Source organism: Bombina bombina, chromosome 3, assembly GCF_027579735.1.
Source record: "Bombina bombina isolate aBomBom1 chromosome 3, aBomBom1.pri, whole genome shotgun sequence".
In the NCBI taxonomy this organism is placed as follows: domain Eukaryota; kingdom Metazoa; phylum Chordata; class Amphibia; order Anura; family Bombinatoridae; genus Bombina; species Bombina bombina.
The window spans coordinates 712,009,760-712,037,318 of NC_069501.1; the positions used below are offsets into that span (position 1 = coordinate 712,009,760).

At 40.7% G+C, this 27,559-nt stretch overlaps 1 protein-coding gene across 7 annotated transcripts in view; it reads left to right on the forward strand.

The window, feature by feature from the left end:
- NF1 (neurofibromin 1) overlaps positions 1–27,559 on the forward strand; it is a 1,508,106-nt gene that overhangs the window by 886,289 nt on the left and 594,258 nt on the right. For all 7 annotated transcript variants that reach the window (XM_053707520.1, XM_053707522.1, XM_053707523.1 and 4 more), the window contains exon 29: positions 7,141–7,276. In XM_053707520.1, coding sequence (XP_053563495.1) covers positions 7,141–7,276 — 136 coding nt within the window. The remainder of the gene's footprint in view (positions 1–7,140; positions 7,277–27,559) is intronic.

Sequence of the window (27,559 nt, forward strand, 5' to 3'; positions counted from 1 at the left end):
TCAGGTTTGCCTTCCTAGACAGGCATTACCAGTTTGTAGCTCTTCCCTTTGGGATAGCTACAGCCCCAAGAATCTTTACGAAGGTTCTGGGGTCGCTTCTGGCGGTCCTAAGGCCGTGGGGCATAGCAGTGGCCCCTTATTTAGACGACATCATGATTCAGGCGTCAAACTTCCAAATTGCCAAGTCTCATACGGACATAGTGTTGGCATTTCTGAGGTAGCATGGGTGGAAGGTGAACGAGGAAAAGAGTTCTCTATCCTCCCTCACAAGAGTTTCCTTCCTAGGGACTCTGATAGGTTCTGTAGAAATGAAAATTTAGCTGACAGAGTCCAGGTTATCAAAACTTCTAAATTCCTGCCGTGTTCTTTATTCCATTCCTCGCCCTTCGGTGGCTCAGTGCATGGAAGTAATCGGCTTAATGGTAGCGGCAATAGACATAGTGCCGTATGCACGCCTACATCTCAGACCGCTGCAACTCTGCATGCTCAGTCAGTGGAATGGGGATTACACAGATTTGTCCCCTCTACTAAATCTGGATCAAGAGACCAGGGATTCTCTTCTCTGGTGGCTATCTCGGGTCCATCTGTCCAAAGGTATGACCTTTCGCAGGCCAGATTGGACAATTGTAGCGACAGATGCCAGCCTTTTAGGTTGGGGTGCAGTCTGGAACTCCCTTGAAGGCTCAGGGATCGTGGAGTCACTCTCTTCAGGCTTGGCCTCAGCTAGCAACAATGAGGTTCATTAGATTTCAGTCGGACAACATCACGACTGTGGCTTACATTAACCATCAAGGGGGAACAAGGAGTTCCCTAGCGATGTTAGAAGTCTCAAAGATAATTCACTGGGCAGAGATTCACTCTTGCCACCTATCAGCTATCCATATCCCAGGTGTAGAGAACTGGGAGGCGGATTTTCTAAGTCGACAGACTTTTCATCCGGGGGAGTGGGAACTCCATTCGGAGGTGTTTGCACAATTGGTTCATCGTTGGGGCAAACCAGAACTGGATCTCATGGCGTCTCGCCAGAACGCCAAGCTTCCTTGTTACGGATCCAGGTCCAGGGACATAGTAACATAGTAGATAAGGTTGAAAAAAGACTGAAGTCCATCGAGTTCAACCTATACAAATCTAAAATACTTACAAAAAGCTCCAGTTAAGCTTAAATAACCCCATTAAAATGTGACCCATTTAATACTAGCAATCATATCCATGAATTTTGTTTATATACAGAAATTTATCCAGACTATTTTTAAATGTATCTATGGTATTGGCATTCACTACCTCCTTTGGTAATGAGTTCCACAATTTTATTGCTCTTACAGGGAAAAAACGTTTCCGTTGTAGGAGATTAAATCTCCTTTCCTCCAACCTTAAATTATGACCTCTTGTCAGAAACAATTTTATTGGAATAAACAGAGCTTCTGCCATCTCTGTATATGGGCCTTGAATATATTTATATAAAGTAATCATGTCACCTCTCAAGCGCCTTTTTTCTAAAGAAAACAGACCCAGTTTGGCTAGCCTCTCCTCATAGGTTAATTTCTCCAATCCCCTTATTAGCTTTGTGGCCCTTCTCTGAACTTTTTCTAGTTCTGCAATATCTTTTTTAGCAATTGGTCCCCAGAACTGCACTCCAAACTCAAGGTGAGGTCTTACCAGGGCTTTATATAATGACAGAATTATGCTTTCCTCCCTTGAATCAATGCCTCTTTTAATACATGCTAGTATCTTATTAGCCTTTGAAGCCGCTGCCCTGCATTGTGCACCCATCTTTAGCTTGTTATCTATTACTACTCCCAAATCCCTTTCCTCCTGTGTTTGGCTAAGTCTTGTCCCATTTAAAAAATACGTAGCCTGCTTATTTTTACTTCCAAAATGTAGAACCTTGCATTTTTCCGTATTAAATCTCATTTTCCATTCACTTGCCCATAGTTCTAATTTTAACAAAACCCTTTGTAAAGAGAGTTCGTCCTGCTCTGACCTTATGACCTTACTTAACTTAGTATCATCTGCAAAAATAGAGATGTCGCTATTTAATCCTTGCTCCAAGTCATTTATAAAAATATTAAAAAGAACAGGGCCCAGTACTGATCCCTGGGGGACGCCACTGATTACCTTTGTCCAATCTGAGTATGATCCATTTACTACTACTCGTTGCTCCCTATCTTTTATCCAGTTATTTATCCATGAGCTAACATTTTCAGCTATTCCCAGTCCCTTAATTTTGTGCATTAATCTCTCATGTGGCACTGTATCAAATGCCTTTGCAAAATCTAAGTATATCACATCAACTGATTCCCCTTTATCTATATTTTTACTTACTTCCTCGTAGAATCTAATTAGATTAGTTTGACATGATCTATTTCTCCTAAAGCCATGCTGATTAGAACTCATAATCTTGTTTACACAAATATGCTCATCAATATAATCCCTTATAATCCCTTCAAATATCTTCCCCACTATTGATGTCAGACTAACTGGTCTATAGCTTCCTGGATCATCCCTGCTTCCCTTTTTGAAGAGTGGCACCACATCAGCTTTACGCCAATCCTGGGGTACCATGCCTGAGGATAATGAGTCTTGAAAAATTAAGAGTAAAGGTTTGTCTATAACAGTGCTAAGTTCCCTTAACACCCTTGGGTGTATTCCATCTGGGCCTGGAGTTTTATTTACCTTAATATTTTCCAGTTTTTTCCTGATATCCTCTAAACAAAACCCAGTTAGTGGTATGGACTGGCATGTTCTATTCTGTTCCAAAGTAGCATTCAATGGTTCCTCTCTTGTGTATACTGAAGAAAAAAATTGGTTTAGTACCTCAGCCTTCTCCCTGTCATTATTTATCATGCTACCCTCCACGCATTTTAATGTACCTATATTATCCTTCTTAGATTTTTTGCTATTAATGTACTTAAAGAACCTTTTAGGGTTAGACTTAGAATCCTTGGCAATTAATTTTTCATTTTCAATTTTGGCTAATTTGATTGCTTTTTTGCATGCTTTGTTACATTCCTTATAAATATTGTATGCTGAGTCTGTACTATTTTCTTTTAATAATTTAAATGCCCTACGTTTTTTCCTAATTTCTCTTAACACATTTTTATTTAGCCATAACGGCTTTCTTTTTTTATTTTTATTTTTATAACCATATGGTATGTGTTTATATGTATATTTATTTAACACATTTTTAAATATTATCCATTTATTCTCTGTATTTTTATTAGAAAATACATTGTCCCAATTTATATTATTTAATGTTTTCCTTAAATCGTTGAATTTTGCTTTCTTGAAATTAAAAGTCTTAGTTAAGCCTTTAAAACACTGCATTTGAAAATAGATTTCAAATGTGACCATGTTATGATCACTGTTACCCAAATGTTCTTTAACTTCTATGTTTGATATTATATCTGTATTGTTTGATAGCACTAAATCCAATACAGCTTTACTCCTAGTTGGCTCCTCTATTAATTGTGACAAGAAGTTATCCCTGAGAACATTTAAAAATCTATCCCCCTTAGCTGAATTACTAGTTTCATTGGCCCAGTTTATATCAGTGTAGTTAAAATCTCCCATAATTACAGCACTGTTATTAGCAGCCTTACCTATTTGGATAAGTAGTTGAGTTTCCTCCGGGTCACTAATGTTGGGAGGCTTGTAGCATGTTCCTAGTAATATTTTTTTTAGGATTTTTCCCCCCACTCTTTATTTCAACCCACAGGGTCTCTACATTGTCACTTGAATCATAAATATCTTCCCTTATTGTAGGTTTAAGGTTAGGTTTAATATACATGCAGATTCCTCCACCCCTTTTGTTATTCCTGTCCCTCCTAAATAATGTATACCCCTCTAAGTTAACTGCCCAGTCATGTGAATCATCCCACCAAGTTTCAGTTATACTGATAACATCATAGTCCTCTTCTGCAACTAAGCGTCAGCTCCCCCATTTTACCTGTCATGCTTCTTGCATTTGTTGTCATACATTTAATTTTCATGTGCTTTCTGCTGCTACTTGGTATGCTTTCCTCTATATTTTCTAATGTGACATTTCTTAAGTCATCCCTTCCTTGAGATATTAAGGGATTGTCATATTCACAGACTGATCTCTCTGTTCTATTTTGTTCTAACTGACCCTCCCCCCCTTTGCCTAGTTTAAAAGGTTCTCTAAACGTGCTACCATCCTTTCCCCCAACACACCTGCACCCATGTCATTCAGGTGCAATCCATCCTTACTGTACAAATTGTACCCTAGTGAAAAATCAGCCCAGTGTTCTAAAAAGTCAAACCCCTCATTTTTACACCATGTTTTTAGCCATGAATTAACAGACCTTAACTCCTTCTGCCTTACTGAATTGGCACACAGCACTGGTAATATCTCAGAAAATATTACTTTGGAGTTCCTTGCTTTAAGCTTGCTACCTAACTCCCTGAAGTCATTTTTTAGGACTCTCCATCTCCCCAAGGCAACGCTGATAGATGCGCTAGCAGCGCCTTGGTCCTTCAACCTGGCTTATGTGTTTCCACCGTTTCCTCTGCTCCCTCGTCTGATTGCCAAGATCAAGCAGGAGAGAGATCTGTGATCTTGATAGCGCCTGCGTGGCCACGCAGGACTTGGTATGCAGATCTAGTGGACATGTCATCTTTTCCACCATGGACTCTGCCGCTGAGACAGGACCTTCTACTTCAAGGTCCTTTCAACCATCCAAATCTAATTTCTCTGAGGCTGACTGCCTGGAGATTGAACGCTTGATTTTATCAAAGTGTGGTTTCTCCGAGTCAGTCATTGATACCTTAATTCAGGCATGAAAGCCTGTCACCAGGAAAATCTATCATAAGATATGGCGTAAATATCTTTGTTGGTGTGAATCCAAGGGCTACTCATGGAGTAAGGTCAGGATTCCCAGGATATTATCTTTTCTCCAAGAAGGTTTGGAGAAAGGATTGTCAGCTAGTTCCTTAAAGGGACAGATTTCTGCGCTATCTATTCTTCTGCACAAGCGTCTAGCGGATGTCCCAGACGTTCAGGCATTTTGTCAGGCTTTAGTTAGAATCAAGCCTGTGTTTAAACCTGTTGCTCCACCTTGGAGCTTAAATTTGTTTTTTAAAGTTCTTCAGGGGGTTCCGTTTGAACCTCTTCATTCCATAGATATCAAACTTTTATCTTGGAAAGTTCTTTTTTTGGTAGCTATTTCCTCGGCTCGTAGAGTTTCCGAGTTATCTGCCTTACAATGTGATTCTCCTTATCTGATCTTCCATGCAGATAAGATAGTTCTGCGTACCAAACCTGGGTTTTTACCTAAGGTGGTATCTAATAAGAATATCAATCAAGAGATTGTTGTTTCGTCCTTGTGTCCTAATCCGTCTTTAAAGAAGGAACGTCTATTACACAATCTGGACATGGTTCGTGCTTTAAAGTTTTACTTACAAGCTTCTAAAGATTTTCGTCAAACATTTGCTTTGTTTGTTGTCTACTCTGGACAGAGGAGAGGTCAAAAGGCTTCGGCAACCTCTCTTTCTTTTTGGCTAAGAAGCATAATCCGCTTAGCCTATGAGACTGCTGGCCGGCAGCCTCCAGAAAGGATTACAGCTCATTCTACTAGAGCTGTGGCTTCCACATGGGCCTTTAAAAATGAGGCTTCTGTTGAACAGATTTGCAAGGCGGCGACTTGGTCTTCGCTTCATACTTTTTCAAAATTCTACAAATTTGATACTTTTGCTTCTTCGGAGGCTGTTTTTGGGAGAAAGGTTTTACAGGCAGTGGTACCTGCCTTGTCCCTCCCTTCATCCGTGTACTTTAGCTTTGGTATTGGTATCCCACAAGTAATGGATGATCCGTGGACTGGATACACCTTACAAGAGAAAACATAATTTATGCTTACCTGATAAATTTATTTCTCTTGTGGTGTATCCAGTCCACGGCCCGCCCTGTATTTTTTAATTTTAAACTACAGTCACCACTGGATATGGCAGTTAGGGGAGGAGCTATATAGACAGCTCTGCTGTGGGTGATCCTCTTGCAACTTCCTGTTGGGAAGGAGAATATCCCACAAGTAATGGATGATCCGTGGACTGGATACACCACAAGAGAAATAAATTTATCATGTAAGCATAAATTATGTTTTTTGGTTCAAGTTGTACAAGAAAGAGATCAATCTGTTGATCATTTATTAGAATAACCAAATCAACTGGAACATGAAGCAGAACAAACAAACATGAAGATATTGAATACATAATCATTAAAACAGCTTTAAAGACAAAAGATGACTGTAAACTGTTATCAATCTAAAGAAAGATTGCAAAGTTATTATTGTAGGCCAGAGGCAATCTGTTACACTAAGAAGAAAAATAAAGGCATGAAATAATGAAAATCAACAATAACACATTGTATAATAAGGAGCATGAGTAGTCTCAGATGGGCAGATTCATTTGTTTTGTTTTTTTCTTTATGTATTCGATTTAGAACATCAAGCATTAGAAACCGGGAGATTCTTCTAGTTTCTAGTATGGCCAAGATTATTTGTATTTTAGATCTAGTTCTTATTGACATTTTTTGATTTTCATTTTATATGCAGCTTAAAAAGGGTAGGAAAGTCAAAATTAAACTTGCATGATTCAGATAGAGCAGGTCATTTTAAGACACTTTTAAATTTACTTCTATTTTAAAATGTTCTTCGTTCTCTTGGTATCCCTTGTTGAAAAAGAATATGCACATATCCTACACTAGGGGGAGCTAGCTGCTGATTGGTGCCTGCATAAATTTATCTCTTGTGATTGGCTAACTAGATGTGTTCAGCTAGCTGCCAGTAGAGTAATGCTGCTATTTCAGCAAAGGATAACAAGATAATGAAGCAAATCTGATAATAAAAGTAAAATGGAAAGTTGTTTGAAATTGTATGTTCTATCCAAATCATGAAAGAAAATATTGGGGTTTCCTGTCCCTTTAAAGTTAGAAAATAGCTCATCAGGATTAAAGTATGATTAAACACGTGTTTATTCTTTCTTTTTTGGGGGGGTAATAAAAAAATACTTTTTAAAGACTATGCAGTACAGTAGTTGAAATGTTGCTCTCTTAAGCAAACAGTAATATCGATAATGGAAAAGCTAGAATGCATTGCACTGCTTTGAATTGTAATTGTGTCTTCTAAGGTTGGATGGGGTTGAAGTCCTAGAAGAAAATCAGCGCTGGTTGCTTGCAATGACTGAAAAATTCTTCCAAGCCATCATTAATTCAGCACATGAGTTCCCTACTCAGCTTCGTAGTGTGTGCCATTGCTTGTACCAGGTAAGCAAGAGAGTCACTGCAGATGTAATTTTCTTTATAAAGTTGTTTCATCCAGTATATTGTATTGTAACATTGTCAGATACTAAATTGTTTAAAAATGGTGAACTATTTGAGACAACTATTTAACTATGGTAAAAATTGTAATTTTTGAAGACAGTTCTGACCTTTATTTGAGGCATGCAGGAAAAATTAAGAATGCCACCTTCACATTGGTTGAAGCTAAAACAGTTTACGTTGAATTTTGCACATAAACCTTACCCTTATCTTTTCTTGAGCAGGATAAAAAAAAAGCAAATTAATTTCATATAATTTTGTGAGGAGTGGTTATTTTCTTCAACTACCATGAAAACAAATTGTTACATAGCGCCAACCTACTGTTTCTTTCCCCTTCCAGCACACTCTTGTCTTCCCCACTGCCTATATTCCTCCCTTTCTGTCTCATTCATCTCTTCTTTTTCTATCACCTCCTCTTAATTCCATGTATTTATTTAATCAAGCTTTTCTCTTTTTCAATGTTGTGACAGCTTATAAAGATTTCATATTTTTTGCTTTTTTTGCACCCAATTGGATAGTAAGAACCTTTCTGAAGGCTGCAATTCTCTTTTTTTTCCTTATAAATACCTCAGAGAGATCATATTTATTTCCACTTTTTTGTTGTCTCCGTAGTAAAAGCTAAGGGTCATTGTGCAACAAAAGGAAATATTTGCATCCAATGAAGATAGAAAAAACAGCTTTGCATCTTTTGCTTGATCCAACAATATTACAATCAGTTGTTAAAGGAAGAGTCCATTTAGTATTGTCTCCCCCTTGGCTGTTATTTAACGTCTCCAGACTTTTTCTAGAGCAATGAATGGATGAAGGCTGGTCTTGACAAGTATTCCATGTAGAGTGTTCCCAGCAGTGTGTGGGCTTCACCTTTGATGCATTTCCCCTCTTTTTTTGAGACATGCACAGTCTTTTCTAATGTTTGCCTTTGGTGTGGAGCAGCCAGGCCCTGCACTCTCCTTCTCTTATTTTTCCTGCGCATGATTTTGTTTTAGTGAGAGGCAACATACATTGCTAAGGTAACAACAGTTAGATACATTTGGTTGCTAGTAGCACACACAACAGTGATCTACATTTTAAGGGGATAAATTAATGTTTTGCATATTTTAATGCAACCAAGGGCTTAATTAGGTAGGTTTTTGATATCTAGAGGTAAATATGTCTGTTTGTACTACTAAAAACAAACGGCTAGATTACGAGTTTTTGTCGGTAATGGTGTGCGGTGTTAACGAGCATTTTTTTCTCACCGCTCACTTAAGACAATGCTGGTTTTTTAAACCCGGCGTTAGCCACAAAAAAAAGTGAGCGGAGAGCAAAATTTAGCTCCACATCTCACCTCAATACCAAAGCTAACACATACAGAGAAATGTACAATATGGGTTGATACTTTCCTCTTAAAATCTGAACCGCAGCCGTCCCACAGTTTCTCCTGAAAAACTGTGTAAGTAGATAAGGTGTGCTGAAATGGAGGCGCTGGTTCACTTCTTTGGTTACTTTATTCTTCTTCCTTTCTCATCGATTAGGTGTATTCCTGTTCTGAGTACAAGGAATCTTAGCCCAACGCGTTTCAACGGACCCAGCCGTCTTTATCAAGAGCAATAAAAGTACTTTATAAACCAAAGCACTTTTATTGCTCTTGATAAAGAAGGCTGGGTCCGTTGAAACGTGTTGGGCTAAAATAAAATATTTAATTTTTACCAGAGAACCTGTGAAATCGTATTTTTACATTGGGAGAGAGACGGTCGTTCAAAATATATACTGTGAGTATATACACACCTTATTTAGGTGCTTCGATTTGATATCTCAGCACAATTCCTTGTACTCAGTACAGGAATACACCTAATCGATGAGAAAGGAAGAAGAATAAAGTTACCAACGAAGTGAACCAGCGCCTCCATTTCGACACACCTCACCTCAATACCAGCATTGCTTACTGTAGCGGTGAGCTGGTAAAACGTGCTCGTGCACGATTTCCCCATAGGAATCAATGGGGGAGAATCGGCTGGAAAAAAACTAACACCTGCAAAAAAGCAGTGTTCAGCTTCTAACGCAGCCCCATTGATTCCTATGGGAAAATACTTTTTATGTCTACACCTAACACCCTAACATGAACCCCGAGTCTAAGCACCCCTAATCTGACGCTCCGGACACCGCCGCCACCTACATTATCCCTATGAACCCCTAATCTGCTGCCCCCAACATCGCCGACACCTACTTTTTATTTATTAACCCCTACTGTGCCGCCCCCAATGTCGCCGCCACCTAACTACACTTATTAACCCCTAATCTGCCGCCACCAATGTCGTCGCCACTATAATAAAGTTATTTACCCCTAAATCTAAGTCTAACCTAACCCTAACACCCCCCTAACTTAAATATAATTTAAATACATCTAAATAAAATTACTATTATTAACTAAATTATTCTTATTTAATACTACTTACCTATAAAATAAACCCTAAGCTAGCTACAATATAACTAATAGTTACATTGTAACCATTTTAGGATTTATTTTTATTTTACAGGCAAGTTTGTATTTATTTTAACTAGGTAGAATAGTTATTAAATAGTTATTAACTATTTAATAACTACCTAGGTAAAATAAGTACAAATTTACCTGTAAAATAAACCCTAACCTAAGTTACAATTACACCTTACACTACACTATAATTAAATTAATTACCTAAACTAACTATAATTAATTACAATTAAATAAACTAAAGTACGAAAGAAAACAAAACACTAAATTACAGAAAATGATAAAATAATTACAAGAATTTTAAACTAATTACACCTAATCTAATCCCCCTAATACAATAAAAAAGCCCCCCAAAATAATAAAAATCCCTACCCTATACTAAATTACAAATAGCCCTTAAAAGGGCCTTTCTCTAACATTATTGTGTCCGGTCCACGGCGTCATCCTTACTTGTGGGATATCTCTTCCCCAACAGGAAATGGCAAAGAGTCCCAGCAAAGCTGGCCATATAGTCCCTCCTAGGCTCCGCCCACCCCAGTCATTCTCTTTGCCGTTGCACAGGCAACATCTCCACGGAGATGGTTAAGAGTTTTTTGGTGTTTAAATGTCGTTTTTATTCTTCTATCAAGTGTTTGTTATTTTAAAATAGTACTGGTATGTACTATTTACTCTGAAACAGAAAAGGATGAAGATTTCTGTTTGTGAGAGGAAGATGATTTTAGCAGACAGTAACTAAAATCGATTGCTGTTTCCACATAGGACTGTTGAGATGAAGTAACTTCAGTTGGGGGAAACAGCAGACTTTTCTGCTTAAGGTATGACTAGCCATATTTCTAACAAGACCATGTAATGCTGGAAGGCTGTCATTTCCCCTCATGGGGACCGGTAAGCCATTTTCTTAGTCAAGCAAACAGAATAAAGGGCTTAATATGGGCTAAAAAACTGGTAGACATTTTTATGGGCTAAATCGATTGCTTTATTTGGGCATTTTATTCATATTTATGCTGACAATTCGCATTTATAAACTTGGGGAACGTTTATTAAACGGCAGGCACTATGTTAGACACCTTTTCCAGTCAGGGGGCCTTCCTAGTTGTAGACTGAGCCTCATTTTCGCGCCATTACTGCACAGTTGTTTTTTGAGAGCAGGGCATGCAGATGCATGTGTGAGGATCTGAAATTTGCTGGAAAAGCTTCTAGAAGGCGTCAATTGGTATCGTATTCCCCTCTGGGCTTGGTTGGGTCTCAGCAAAGGCTATAGCTGGGACTGTATAGGGGTTAAATTTGTAAACGGCTCCGGTTCAGTTATTTTAAGGGTTAAAGCTCTGAAATTTGGTGTGCAATACTCTTAATACTTTAAGACACTGTGGTGAAATTTTGGTAATTTTTGAACAATTCCTTCATATTTTTTCACATATTCAGTAATAAAGTGTTTTCTGTTTAAAATTTAAAGAGAAAGTAACGGGGTTTTTTTAAAACGTTTTTTGTGCTTTGTTGACAAGTTTAAGCCTGTTTAACATGTCTGTGCCTTCGGATAAGCTATGTTCTATATGTATGAAAGCCAATGTGTCTCCCCATTTAAATTTATGTGATAATTGTGCCATAGCGTCCAAACAAAGTAAGGACAGTACTGCCACAGATAATGAAATTGCCCAAGATGATTCCTCAGATGAGGGGAGTAAACATGATACTACATCATCTCCTACTGTGTCTACACCAGTTTTGCCCACACAGGAGGCCCCTAGTACATCTAGTGCGCCAATGCTTATTACCATGCAACAATTAACGGCTGTAATGGATAACTCCATAGCAAATATTTTATCCAAAATGCCTACTTATCAGAGAAAGCGCGATTGCTCTGTTTTAAACACTGCAGAGCAGGAGGGCGCTGATGATAATTGTTCTGTCATACCCTCACACCAATCTGAAGTGGCCATGAGGGAGGTTTTGTCAGATGGAGAAATTTCAGATTCAGGAAAAATTTCTCAACAAGCTGAACCTGATGTTGTGACATTTAAATTTAAATTAGAACATCTCCGCGCACTGCTTAAGGAGGTGTTATCTACTCTGGATGATTGTGACAACTTGGTCATTCCAGAGAAATTATGCAAGATGGACAAGTTCCTAGAGGTTCCGGTGCACCCCGACGCTTTTCCTATACCCAAGCGGGTGGCGGACATAGTAAATAAGGAGTGGGAAAAGCCTGGCATACCTTTTGTTCCCCCCCCCCTATATTTAAGAAATTATTTCCTATGGTCGACCCCAGAAAGGACTTATGGCAGACAGTCCCTAAGGTCGAGGGGGCAGTTTCTACTCTAAACAAACGCACTACTATTCCTATCGAAGATAGTTGTGCTTTCAAAGATCCTATGGATAAAAAATTGGAGGGTTTGCTTAAAAATATTTTTGTACAGCAAGGTTACCTTCTACAACCCATTTCGTGCATTGTTCCTGTCACTACAGCAGCGTGGTTCTGGTTCGAGGAACTAGAAAACTCGCTTAGTAGAGAGACTCCATATGAGGAGGTTATGGACAGAGTTCACGCACTTAAGTTGGCTAACTCTTTTATTTTAGATGCCGCTTTGCAATTAGCTAGATTAGCGGCGAAAAATTCAGGGTTTGCTATCGTGGCGCGCAGAGCGCTTTGGCTAAAGTCTTGGTCAGTGGATGTGTCATCCAAGACAAAATTGCTTAACATACCTTTCAAAGGTAAAACTCTATTTGGACCAGAATTGAAAGAGATTATTTCAGACATCACTGGGGGAAAGGGCCACGCCCTTCCACAAGATAGGCCTTTCAAGGCCAAAAATAAGTCTAATTATCGTTCCTTTCGCAATTTCAGGATCGGTCCGGCCTCTAATTCTGCATCCTCTAAGCAAGAGGGTAATGCCTCACAACCCAAACCAGCCTGGAAACCGATGCAAGGCTGGAACAAGGGTAAGCAGGCCAAGAAGCCTGCCGCTGCTAACAAAACAGCATGAAGGAGTAGCCCCCGATCCGGGACCGGATCTAGTGGGGGGCAGACTCTCTCTCTTTGCTCAGGCTTGGGCAAGAGATGTTCAGGATCCCTGGGCGCTAGAAATAGTTTCTCAGGGTTATCTCCTGGAATTCAGGGAACTACCCCCAAGGGGAAGGTTCCACATGTCTCACTTATCCTCAAACCAAATAAAGAGACAGGCGTTCTTACATTGTGTAGAAGACCTGTTAAAGATGGGAGTGATACACCCAGTTCCAATAAAGGAACAAGGAATGGGATTTTATTCCAATCTGTTCGTAGTTCCCAAAAAAGAGGGAACTTTCAGACCAATTTTGGATTTGAAGATCCTAAACAAATTTCTCAGGGTACCATCGTTCAAGATGGAAACCATTCGAACGATTCTACCCACTATCTAGGAAAGTCAATTTATGACTACCGTGGATCTAAAGGATGCGTACCTACATATTCCTATCCACAAAGAACATCATCAGTTCCTAAGGTTCGCTTTTCTGGACAAGCATTACCAGTTTGTGGCCCTCCCATTCGGGTTAGCCACTGCTCCAAGGATTTTCACAAAGGTACTAGGGTCCCTTCTAGCGGTTCTAAGACCGAGGGGCATTGCAGTAGTACCTTACTTGGACGACATTCTAATACAAGCGTCGTCCCTGTCAAAAGCAAAGGCTCATACAGACATCGTTCTGGCCTTTCTCAGATCACACGGATGGAAGGTGAACATAGAAAAAAGTTCTCTGTCTCCGTTGACAAGAGTTCCCTTCTTGGGAACAATAATAGATTCCTTAGAAATGAGGATTTTTCTGACAGAGGTCAGAAAGTCAAAACTTCTAAGCTCTTGTCAAGTTCTTCATTCTGTTCCTCGTCCTTCCATAGCGCAGTGCATGGAAGTAGTAGGGTTGATGGTTGCAACAATGGACATAGTTCCTTTTGCACAAATTCATCTAAGACCATTACAACTGTGCATGCTCAAACAGTGGAATGGGGACTATACAGACTTGTCTCCAATGATTCAAGTAGATCAGAAGACCAGAGATTCACTCCGTTGGTGGCTGACCCTGGAACATCTGTCCCAGGGAATGAGCTTCCGCAGACCAGAGTGGGTCATTGTCACGACCGACGCCAGTCTAGTGGGCTGGGGCGCGGTCTGGGAATCCCTGAAAGCTCAGGGTCTATGGTCTCGGGAAGAGTCTCTTCTCCCGATAAACATTCTGGAACTGAGAGCGATATTCAATGCTCTCAGGGCTTGGCCTCAACTAGCAAAGGCCAGATTCATAAGGTTCCAATCAGACAACATGACGACCGTTGCGTATATCAATCATCAGGGGGGAACAAGAAGTTCCCTGGCGATGAAAGAAGTGACCAAAATAATTCAATGGGCGGAGGATCACTCCTGCCACCTGTCTGCGATCCACATCCCAGGTGTGGAAAACTGGGAGGCAGATTTGTCGTCAGACATTCCATCCGAGGGAGTGGGAACTCCATCCGGAGATCTTTGCCCAAATAACTCAATTATGGGGCATTCCAGACATGGATCTGATGGCGTCTCGTCAGAACTTCAAGGTTCCTTCCTACGGGTCCAGATCCAGGGATCCCAAGGCGACTCTAGTAGATGCACTAGTAGCACCTTGGACCTTCAACCTAGCTTATGTATTTCCACCGTTTCCTCTCATTCCCAGGCTGGTAGCCAGGATCAATCAGGAGAGGGCCTCGGTGATCTTGATAGCTCCTGCGTGGCCACGCAGGACTTGGTATGCAGACCTGGTGAATATGTCATCGGTTCCACCATGGAAGCTACCTTTGAGACAGGACCTTCTTGTTCAGGGTCCATTCGAACATCCAAATCTGGTCTCCCTCCAGCTGACGGCTTGGAGATTGAGCGCTTGATTCTATCGAAGCTTGGGTTTTCAGATTCTGTGATAGATACTCTGGTTCAGGCCAGAAAACCGGTAACTAGAAAGATTTACCATAAAATATGGAAAAGATATATCTGTTGGTGTGAATCCAAAGGATTCCCATGGAATAAGATAAAAATTCCTAAGATTCTCTCCTTTCTACAAGAAGGTTTGGAGAAAGGATTATCTGCAAGTTCTCTAAAGGGACAGATCTCTGCTTTATCTGTCTTACTACACAAAAGACTGGCAGCTGTGCCAGATGTTCAAGCATTTGTTCAGGCTCTGGTTAGGATCAAGCCTGTTTACAGACCTTTGACTCCTCCCTGGAGTCTAAATCTAGTTCTTTCAGTTCTTCAAGGGGTTCCGTTTGAACCTTTACATTCCATAGATATTAAGTTACTATCTTGGAAAGTTTTGTTTTTGGTTGCAATTTCTTCTGCTAGACGAGTTTCAGAGTTATCTGCTCTGCAGTGTTCTCCGCCCTATCTGGTGTTCCATGCAGATAAGGTGGTTTTGCGTACTAAGCCTGGTTTTCTTCCTAAGGTTGTTTCTAACAAAAATATTAACCAGGAGATAGTTGTACCTTCTTTATGTCCGAATCCAGTTTCAAAGAAGGAACGTTTGTTACACAATTTGGACGTAGTCCGTGCTCTAAAATTCTATTTAGAGCCTACAAAAGATTTCAGACAAACATCTTCCTTGTTTGTTGTTTATTCTGGTAAAAGGAGAGGTCAAAAAGCGACTTCTACCTCTCTTTCCTTTTGGCTTAAAAGCATCATCCGATTGGCTTATGAGACTGCCGGACGGCAGCCTCCTGAAAGAATCACAGCTCACTCCACTAGGGCTGTGGCTTCCACATGGGCCTTCAAGAACGAGGCTTCTGTTGACCAGATATGTAAGGCAGCGACTTGGTCTTCACTGCACACTTTTGCCAAATTTTAAAATTTGATACTTTTGCTTCTTCGGAGGCTATTTTTGGGAGAAAGGTTTTGCAAGCTGTGGTGCCTTCCGTTTAGGTAACCTGATTTGCTCCCTCCCTTCATCCGTGTCCTAAAGCTTTGGTATTGGTTCTCACAAGTAAGGATGACGCCGTGGACCGGACACACCAATGTTGGAGAAAACAGAATTTATGCTTACCTGATAAATTACTTTCTCCAACGGTGTAGTCCGGTCCACGGCCTGCCCTGGTTTTTTAATCAGGTCTGATGAATTATTTTCTCTAACTACAGTCACCACGGTACCATATGGTTTCTCCTATATATATTTCCTCCTGTCCGTCGGTCGAATTACTGGGGTGGGCGGAGCCTAGGAGGGACTATATGGCCAGCTTTGCTGGGACTCTTTGCCATTTCCTGTTAGGGAAGAGATATCCCACAAGTAAGGATGACGCCGTGGACTGGACACACCGTTGGAGAAAGTAATTTATCAGGTAAGCATAAATTCTGTTTTTGCGGGGCATTGCCCCAAAGTAATCAGCTCTTTTACCTGTAAAAAAAATATAATACCCCCCCAACATTAAAACCCACCAGCCACACACCCAACTCTACTCTAAAACCCACGCAATCCCCCCTTAATAAAACCTAACACTAACCCCTTGAAGATCACCCTACCTTGAGACGTCTTCACCCAACCGGGCAGAAGTGGTCCTCCAGACAGCCAGAAGTCTTCATCCGATCCGGGCAGAAGAGGACCTCCAGAAGTCTTCATCCAGGCGGCATCTTCTATCTTCATCCATCCGGAGCAGAGCGGGTCCATCTTCAAGCCATCCCACGCGGAGCATCCTCTTCCATCCGACGACTAACACTAAATGACGGTACCTTTAAGTGACGTCATCCAAGATGGCGTCCCTTCAATTCCGATTGGCTGATAGAATTCTATCAGCCAATCGGAAATTAAGGTAGAAAAAATCCTATTGGCTGATCCAATCAGCCAATAGGATTGAGCTTGCGTTCTATTGGCTGTTCCAATCAGCCAATAGAATGCAAGCTTAATCCTATTGGCTGATTGGATCAGCCAATAGGATTTTTTCTACCTTAATTCTCCGATTGGCTGATAGAATTCTATCAGCCAATCGGAATTGAAGGGACGCCGTCTTGGATGACGTCACTTAAAGGTACCGTCATTTAGTGTTAGTCGTCGAATGGAAGAGGATGCTCCGCGTCGGATGTCTTGAAGATGGACCCGCTCCGGATGGATGAAGATAGAGGATGCCGCCTGGATGAAGACTTCTGCCCGTCTGGAAATCCTCTTCTGCCCGGATCGGATGAAGACTTCTGGCCATCTGGAGGACCAATTCTGCCCGGTTGGGTGAAGACGTCTCAAGGTAGGGTGATCTTCAAGGGGTTAGTGTTAGGTTTTATTAAGGGGGTATTGGGGGGTTTTAGAGTAGGGTTGGGTGTGTGGGTGGTGGGTTTTAATGGTGGGGGGGGATATTGTATTTTTTTTTACAGTTAAAAGAGATGATTACTTTGGGGCAATGCCCCGCAAAAGGCCCTTTTAAGGGCTCTTTGTAATTTAGTATAGGGTAGGGCTTTTTATTATTTTGGGGGGCTTTTTTATTTTATTAGAGGGATTAGATTAGGTGTAATTAGTTTAAAATTCTTGTAATTATTTTATTATTTTCTGTAATTTAGTGTTTGTTTTTTTCGTACTTTAGTTTATTTAATTTAATTGTAATTAATTGTAGTTAATTTAGGTAATTTATTTAATTATAGTGTAGTGTTAGGTTTAATTGTAACTTAGGTTAGGGTTTATTTTACAGGTAAATTTGTACTTATTTTAACTAGGAAGTTATTAAATAGTTAATTACTATTTAATAACTATTGTACCTAGTTAAAATAAATACAAAGTTGCCTGTAAAATAAAAATAAACCCTGAGATAGCTACAATGTAATTATTAGTTATATTTTAGCTAGCTTAGGGTTTATTTTATAGGTAAGTATTTAGTTTTAAATAGGAATAATTTATTTAATTGTAATTTTTTTCAGATTATTTTAAATTATATTTAAGTTAGGTGGGGGTTAATATGGTTAGGGTTAGACTTAGGTTTAGGGGTTAATACATTTAATATAGTGGCGGGGGCGGCAGATTAGGGGTTAATAAATGTAGGTAGGTGCCGGCAATGTTAGGGACGACAGATTAGGGGTTAATAAAATTTAACTAGTGTTTGCGATGCGGGAGTGCGGCGGTTTAGGAGTTAATATAATTATTACAGTGGCAGCGATGTCCGGTCGGCAGATTAGGGGTTAAAACATTTATTTAAGTGTTTGCGATGTGCGGGGGGGGGGGCTCTGTTTAAGGGTTAATAGGTAGTTTATGGGTGTTAGTGTACTTTTTTTCACTTTAGTTAAGAGTTTTATGTTACGGCATTAGCCCATAAAACTCTTAACTACTGACTTTTAAATGTGGTAGGAGTCTTGAGAGGAGAGGGTCTACCACTCACTTTTCTCCAACATTGGTGTGTCCGGTCCACGGCGTCATCCTTACTTGTGGGATATTCTCCTCCCCTACAGGAAATGGCAAGGAGAGCACACAGCAAGAGCTGTCCATATAGCTCCCCCTCTGGCTACGCCCCCCAGTCATTCTCCTTGCCGCTCTGAACAAGTAGCATCTCCACGGAGATGGTGAGGAGTATGTGGTGTTTAGTTGTAGTTTTTTATTCTTCTATCAAAAGTTTGTTATTTTAAAATAGTGCTGGTATGTACTATTTACTCTGAAACAGAAAGAGATGAAGAGTTCTGTTTGTAAGAGGATTATGATTTTAGCAGCAGTCACTAAAATCAGTTTCTGTTCCCACACAGGACTGTTGAGATGAGAGAACTTCAGTTGGGGGGAACAGTTTGCAGACTTTTCTGCTTAAGGTATGACTAGCCATTTTTCTAACAAGACTGTGTAATGCTGGAAGGCTGTCATTTTTCCCTCATGGGGATCGGTAAGCCATTTTCTTAGTCTCAAACAGAATAAAGGGCTTATTATGGGCTATAAACTGGTAGACACTTTTAAGGGCTAAATCGATTGCTTTATTTAAGTATTATATGCAGTTTGAAGTTGAATTTCACACTTTTATATCATTGGGGAACGTTTTTAGCACCAGGCACTTGTTAAGACACCTTCCCAGTCAGGAAGGGCCTTTCTCTGTAGTAGGCAGAGCCTCATTTTCGCGCCATTACTGTGCAGTTAATTTTGAGTACAGTACATGCAGCTGCATGTGTGAGGGTCTGGAATCCACTAAAAACGTTCCTAGAATGCTTTATTTGGTATCATATACCCCACTGGGATTGGTGAAGTTGCAGCAAAGGCTGTGGCTGGGACTGTAAGGGGGTTAAAATTAAAAACGGCTCCGGTTTCCACATTTTAAGGGTTAACAGCTTGAAAATTGGGGTGCAATATTTTGAATGCATTAAGACACTGTGGTGTAAAGATTGGATAATTCCTTCATAGTTTTTCACATATTCAGTAATAAAGTGTGCCCTGTTTAACATTTAAAGAGACAGTAACGGTTTTGTTTTAAAACGGTTTTTGTGCTTTATTAACCAGTTTAAGCCTGTTTAACATGTCTGTACCTTCAGATAGATCATGTTCTGTATGTATGGAAGCCAATGTGGTTTCCCCTTCAAATATGTGTGATAATTGTGCCATAGCGTCCAAACAAAGTAAGGACAATACTGTCACAAATAGTAAAAGTTGCCCAGGATAATTCCTCAGATGAAGGAAGTAGACATAGTTCTACATTATCTCCTTCTGTGTCTATACCAGTTATGCCCGCGCAGGCGACCCCTAGTACTTCTAGCGCGCCAATGCTTGTTACTATGCAACAATTGACGGCAGTAATGGATAACTCCATAGCTAATATTTTATCCAAGATACCAGCATTTCAGAGAAAGCGCGATTGCTCTGTTTTAAACACTGTAGAGCAGGAGGACGCTGATGATAATTTTTCTGTCATACCCTCACACCAATCTGAAGTGGCAGTAAGGGAGGGTTTTACAGATGGGGAAATTTCTGATACAGGAAGAATTTCTCAGCAGGCAGAACCTGATGTTGTGACATTTAAATTAGAGCATCTCCGCGCATTACTTAAGGAGGTGCTATCTACTGTGGATGATTGTGACAATCTGGTCATCCCAGAAAAATTGTGCAAGATGGACAAGTTCCTTGAGGTCCCGGTGCACCCTGATGCTTTTCCGATACCCAAACGGGTGGCGGACATAGTGAATAAGGAGTGGGAGAAGCCAGACATACCTTTTGTCCCTCCTCCTATAATTAAGAAATTGTTCCCTATGGTCGACCCCAGGAAGGACTTATGACAGACAGTCCCTAAGGTCGAGGGGGCGGTTTCTACTCTAGCCAAGCGCACGACCATTCCTATTGAGGACAATTGTGCTTTCAAAGATCCTATGGATAAAAATTGGAGGGTTTGCTTAAAAAAGATTTTTGTACAGCAAGGTTACCTCCTTCAACCTATTTCGTGCATTATTCCTGTCACTACAGCGGCGTGGTTCTGGTTCGAGGAACTGGAAAAGTCGCTCAGTAGGGAGACTCCGTATGAGGAAGTCATGGACAGAATTCACGCACTTAAATTAGCTAATTCCTTTATTTTAGACGCCGCTTTGCAGTTAGCGGGGTTAGCGGCGAAAAATTCAGGGTTCGCAATTGTGGCGCGCAGAGCGCTCTGGCTAAAGTCTTGGTAGGCGGATGTATCTTCCAAGACAAAATTGCTTAATATTCCTTTCAAAGGTAAGACCCTTTTTGGGCCAGAATTGAAAGAGATTATTTCAGACATCACTGGGGGAAAGGGCCATGCCCTCCCACAAGATAAACCTTTCAAGGCTAAGAATAAGTCCAATTTTCGTTCCTTTCGCAATTTCAGGAACGGACCGGCTTCCAACTCGGCAGCCTCTAGACAACAGGGTAACGCTTCCCAGACTAAACCAGCTTGGAAACCAATGCAAGGCTGGAACAAGGGTAAACAGGCCAAGAAGCCTGCTGCTGCCAAAACAGCATGAAGGGGTAGCCCCCGATCCGGGACCGGATCTTGTAGGGGGCAGACTCTCTCTCTTCGCTCAGGCTTGGGCAAGAGATGTTCAGGATCCCTGGACACTAGAAATAGTCTCTCAGGGTTATCTTCTGGAATTCAAGGAACTACCCCCAAGGGGAAGGTTCCACATGTCTCACTTATCTTCAAACCAAATAAAGAGACAGGCATTCTTACATTGTGTAGAAGACCTGTTAAAGATGGGAGTGATGCACCCAGTTCCAACTGTGGAACAAGGTCAGGGGTTTTACTCAAATCTGTTTGTAGTTCCCAAAAAAGAGGGAACTTTCAGACCAATTCTGGATTTAAAAATTCTAAACAAATTTCTCAGAGTTCCATCGTTCAAAATGGAAACCATTCGAACAATTTTACCTACAATCCAGGAGGGTCAATTTATGACTACCGTGGATTTAAAGGATGCGTATCTACATATTCCTATCCACAAAGATCATCATCAGTTCCTAAGGTTCGCCTTTCTGGACAAGCATTACCAGTTCGTGGCTCTCCCATTCGGGCTAACCACTGCTCCAAGGATTTTCACAAAGGTGCTAGGGTCCCTTCTAGCGGTTCTAAGACCAAGGGGTATTGCAGTGGCACCTTATCTAGACGACATTCTATTCCAAGCGTCGTCTCTTTCCAAAGCAAAGGCTCATACAGACATTGTTCTAGCCTTTCTCAGATCTCACGGGTGGAAGGTGAACGTAAAAAAGAGTTCCCTGTCTCCGTCGACAAGAGTTCCCTTCTTGGGAACGATAATAGATTCTTTAAAAATGAAGATCTTCCTGACAGAAGTCAGAAAGTCAAAGCTTCTAAACGCTTGTCAAGTTCTTCACTCTATTCTGCAGCCTTCCATAGCTCAGTGTATGGAAGTAGTAGGGTTGATGGTTGCAGCAATGGACATAGTTCCTTTTGCTCTAATTCATCTAAGACCATTACAACTGTGCATGCTCAAGCAGTGGAATGGGGACTATACAGACTTGTCTCCAATGATTCAAGTAGACCAGATGACCAGAGACTCACTCCGTTGGTGGTTGACCTAGGATCACCTGTCCCAGGGAATGAGTTTCCGCAGACCAGAGTGGGTCATTGTCACGACCGACGCCAGTCTATTAGGCTGGGGCGCGGTCTGGGATTCTCTGAAAGCTCAGGGTCTATGGTCTCGGGAAGAGTCTCTCCTCCCGATAAACATTCTGGAACTGAGAGCGATATTCAATGCTCTCCGGGCTTGGCCTCAACTAGCGAAGGCCGGATTCATAAGATTCCAGTCAGACAACATGACGACTGTAGCTTACATCAACCATCAGGGGGGAACAAGGAGTTCCTTGGCGATGAGAGAGGTGTCCAAAATCATCAAATGGGCGGAGGATCACTCCTGCCACCTATCTGCAATCCACAACCCAGGAGTAGACAACTGGGAGGCGGATTATCTGAGTCGTCAGACTTTTCATCCGGGGGAGTGGGAACTTCACCCGGAGGTGTTTGCCCAGTTGACTCAATTATGGGGCATTCCAGACATGGATCTGATGGCGTCTCGTCAGAACTTCAAGGTTCCTTGCTACGGGTCCAGATACAGGGATCCCAAGGCGACTCTAGTGGATGCATTAGTGGCGCCTTGGTCGTTCAACCTAGCTTATGCGTTTCCACCGTTCCCTCTCCTTCCCAGGCTTGTAGCCAGGATCAAACAGGAGAAGGCCTTGGTGATTCTGATAGCTCCTGCGTGGCCACGCAGGACTTGGTATGCAGACCTGGTGAGTATGTCATCGGCTCCACCATGGAAGCTACCTTTGAGACAGGATCTTCTAGTACAAGGTCCATTCGAACATCCAAACCATAAAATATGGAAAAGATATATCTGTTGGTGTGAATCCAAGGGATTCTCATGGAGTAAGATTAAAATTCCCAGGATCCTCTCTTTTCTCCAAGAAGATTTGGATAAGGGATTGTCTGTGAGTTCTCTAAAAGGGCAGATGTCTGCTTTATCTGTCTTGTTTCACAAACGGCTGGCAGCTGTGCCAGATGTACAAGCTTTTGTACAGGCTTTGGTCAGAATTAAGCCTGTTTACAGACCTTTGACTCCTCCCTGGAGTCTAAATTTAGTTCTTTCAGTTCTTCAAGGGATTCTGTTTGAACCCTTACATTCCATAGATATCAAGTTACTATCTTGGAAAGTTCTGTTTTTGGTTGCTATTTCTTCTGCTAGAAGAGTTTCTGAACCATCTGCTTTGCAGTGTGATCCACCCTATCTGGTGTTCCATTCAGATAAGGTTGTTTTGCGTACCAAGCCTGGGTTTCTTCCAAAAGTTGTTTCCAACAAGAATATTAACCAGGAAATAGTTGTTCCTTCTTTGTGTCCGAATCCAGTTTCAAAGAAGGAACGTTTGTTACACAATTTATATGTAGTCCGTGCTTTAAAGTTCTATTTAGAAGCAACAAAGGATTTCAGACAAACTTCTTCCTTGTTTGTCGTTTATTCTGGTAAGAGGAGAGGACAAAAAGCTACTGCTACCTCTCTTTCTTTCTGGCTGAAAAGCATCATCCGATTGGCTTATGAGACTGCCGGACGGCAGCCTCCTGAACGAATCACAGCTCACTCTACTAGGGCTGTGGCTTCCACATGGGCCTTCAAGAACGAGGCTTCTGTTGATCAGATATGTGAGGCAGCGACTTGGTCTTCTCTGCACACTTTTGCCAAATTCTACAAATTTGATACTTATGCTTCTTCGGAGGCTATTTTTGGGAGAAAGGTTTTGCAAGCCGTGGTGCCTTCTGTTAGGTAACCTGATTTGCTCCCTCCCTTCATCCGTGTCCTAAAGCTTTGGTATTGGTTCCCACAAGTAAGGATGACGCCGTGGACCGGACACACCAATGTTGGAGAAAACAGAATTTATGCTTACCTGATAAATTACTTTCTCCAACGGTGTGTCCGGTCCACGGCCCGCCCTGGTTTTTTAATCAGGTTTGAAAAATTTCTTTCTCTATACACTACAGTCACCACGGCACCCTATAGTTTCTCCTTTTTTCTCCTAACCGTCGGTCGAATGACTGGGGGGCGTAGCCAGAGGGGGAGCTATATGGACAGCTCTTGCTGTGTGCTCTCCTTGCCATTTCCTGTAGGGGAGGAGAATATCCCACAAGTAAGGATGACGCCGTGGACCGGACACACCGTTGGAGAAAGTAATTTATCAGGTAAGCATAAATTCTGTTTTTCCAAGACTCGTAATCCCGGTGTTAGGAAAATCCCATTGAAAAGATAGGATACGCAATTGACGTAAGTGGATTTGCGGTATGCTCGAGTCGCGGAACAAAAGTGAGCGGTACACCTGTACCTGCCAGACTCGTAATACCAGCGGGCGTTAAAAAGCAGCGTTGGAACCTCTCAACGCTGCTTTTTAAGGCTAACGCAAGACTCGTAATCTAGGCGAGTGTGATTAAATTACTCATGTATGTTAAATGACTCTCTTGTGACTGTGTGTGTGTGCACTTGATAGGGTTGACCATATCTACCTAACTCCAAATTGGCTGTACCACCGGCCTTCTCTGAGGCCTCACATTCACATACAAGGGAGCTAAGCATTACTTTTCTTGCAGTTCAAACACCATAATTAATAGGTACAATATCTGTATCCTGCAATTAACCATATTAAAAAAATGATATTGACGTTAGCTGCCTAAATAGTCTCGTATACTAAATAGACATACTTATAAATAGATTCCTAACAGATAGTAACAAACACTACCTGTGTGCAATAATATAAAAACATAAACTTTATTGAATCTATATAAAATAGTTACAACATAGCATGACAAGGCTACCAAGTGTGTTGTAACTATGTATTTGGATGATTTGATCCACCACAGTCAGGGCCACCACTAGAAATTTTGGGGCCCCTGACTTAACCATGTGCATTTTTTGACAAAGTGACTAAAACGTATATGCACTTTATTCTTAAAGGGACACTGTACCCAAAATTTTTCTTTTGTGATTCAGATTGAGCATGACATTTTAAGCAACTTTCTAATTTACTCCTATTATCAAATGTTCTTCATTCTCTTGGTATCTTTATTTGAAATGCAAGAATGTAAGTTTAGATGCCGGCCCATTTTTGGTGAACAACCTGGGTTGTCCTTGCTGATTGGTGGATAAATTCATCCACCAATAAAAAAGTGCTGTCTAGAGTACTGAAACCAAAAAAAAGCTTAGATGCTTTCTTTTTCAAATAATGATAGCAAGAGAATGAAGAACATTTGATAATAGGAGTAAATTAGAAAGTTGGTTAAAATTTCATGCTCAATCTGAATCGCGAAAGAAAAATTTTGGGTACAGTGTCCCTTTAAGTGTCTATTTAAATTGGAATTGTTGTAAAGGTAGTAACATACAAACACACAGACACACTCATACACTGAAACACACACAAACACTCACACATAAGGATTCACATATAGACACTCTAGCAGACACACAAAGAAACACACTCGGACACAGACACTCAGCACTTGTTTACAGTGACGACAAGTAATGAGGTAAACTACAGTTTTGTGAAAAAATGAGATTTAGAAAACAAAATATGGAGTTCTGATTATCTTTTTGTCAAGCAAGATGCCAACTAAATGATGACAACAGCATGCAGTGGCTGAAAGGAAGGGCCCTGAACTGCCTAAACAATAATTTAAAGGTTAAATGGTGGATTGGTGACTTCCGGAAAGGTCTTGTTAGTCTCAGTCTGTAGAAAGATGTGACTAATCAGTAGTAAGGCCAAAATGTCCTAAAAAGGAACAGACAATGTTTATGTGCATAGTGGTTTAGTGCACACTCAGAAATCCTCAGAAATGCTAATACTTTACTCCTTGTAATAACAATTCCCATGCTCAATTAGCACTCTGCTGTAGTACCCACTGGTGGCTGCCAAAATGTAAAAAAAAAAAAAAAAAAATTTTTGTAGATCTTGCCTCATGGGGCCCATTGGGCCCCTGACAAGAGTCACCCCTGTCACCCCCTGATGGCGGCCCTGACCACAGTAATGGTATCCTCGATTTGGAGAAGCTGTATGAAGATGATGAGATGTTTCACTGCTCACAGTTGTTTAGACAATAAAGTCTTTGTCCTGTTTGGCTTGGATTTATATTTATTATTTATTTGACCTATTTTGAGTGAGGTAGTCCAGACCATATCTCTTCTGTAGCTGATAAGTTTATTATTTTGCACACCTGAAGAAAGAATCATTGCATCCTCATCATTTATCAGTGCAGCTTGTTCTGTATGACAAGGTTCTAGCCACAATCTTACTTCTTTCAGGGATTCTTCAGATTTTTTTATGGTTGTATATCCAGGTCCCACAAGAATGTGAGAGAATTCTTTGAAGGTTCTCCCAGGTAAAGATGAACTGTTGCTACTACCTAAGGCTCCCTCTACATTTCTAGCTACCCTGTTTTCATTGCTACCTTTTGAGGATCAGACTAAGGGGCATGTCAAGGGAGAATTCAACTGATCTTGGCTAATCTATGAAGAGTTCACTCTGCTAACCATCATGTCCTCTATTTTCAAGTTTTAGGCTTACTACTAGCTACAGACTTTTACAGATTACTACCTATGTTCTTTACTTATTGGTCTTTGGGTTTATGGGTCAGTGTTTACTAGGGTTGCACCGATACCATTTTTTTAAGACTGAGTACAAGTACCGATACTTTTTTCAAATACTCACCGATACCAATTACCAATACTTATTTTTTAATGTCATATGACAGTTTACCAAGCACAATACAGACTAATGATTTAAGATAGCTTCTTTATAATTATGAACTGTAACTCAAAAGACATTTTAAAATAATAAAACAGTTTTATTTGATTGCTGTCACAAAGTTCACAGAACATGTTTATGAATAAAAATATTACAATAAAATATATTAATAATTAATGACAACAATAAATAACAGCTGCAGCAGCTGGGGCTTAAAAGCTACAATTTAAAGGGGTGATTACTGGATGCCATTGGGTTGTAGGGTGCCTATATAACATCAGTCTGACATTTGTATTTAATACAAAGTAATATAATTTAATTCTAAAAAAAATATTAGGAAAGGGGTGCTCCAGTAATCCCCTTTGAGAAAAATGTGGCATTTGAATTCTACTGACTCAACAGAAAATAGGGCTGGTCTTCATATTTTTCCAGGGCTGCTTTTTATTCCCAGTCCAGCCCTGGCTAAGGATGTTCCTCAGAGTACAGTATGTTTTGAGCACAATTGTTCAAGATGAGAACTAGCAGCAGTATAACACGCAATCTAGATAATAGAATATTTTTTCAAACGTTAGTGGCAAGTTCTTTTTAAGAAACAGAAGCATCTCTGCATTTTCTATTAGTCTGTTTCTGCTATCAGTAAGGACATTTGCCACTAAGCTGGACAGTCTTTCACTTTTCACACTACTGCATGGGGCAGAAAGATATTTTGGGGCCATTTTAGCCAGAGCTGGAAATCTCAGTTAATTAACTGCCCAGTACTTCAGGGGTTTGCCTGAACGAGGTACAGAGGTCTCTCCCAGGTAGGCTTCCAGCTGTATAGTAGCGGCTTTTGGAGCACTGCTCTGATGTACAATAATACAAATAACAGCAATTTGTATTGGCAGAACAGAAGTGAACAAGTTTTAGTTAAATCTCTTCTCCAGCTTAAAATGAAATTGGAACATGCAGTTTGAAAAATGTCAGAAGATGGTGTATGGGTAGGAAGTGGAGGTATCGGTTTAAGTATCGGTGCATTTGCACGAGTACAAGTACTCATGCAAATACTTGGTATTGGTACCGATACTAGTATCGGTATCAGTGCAACCCTAGTGTTTACCCATATACAT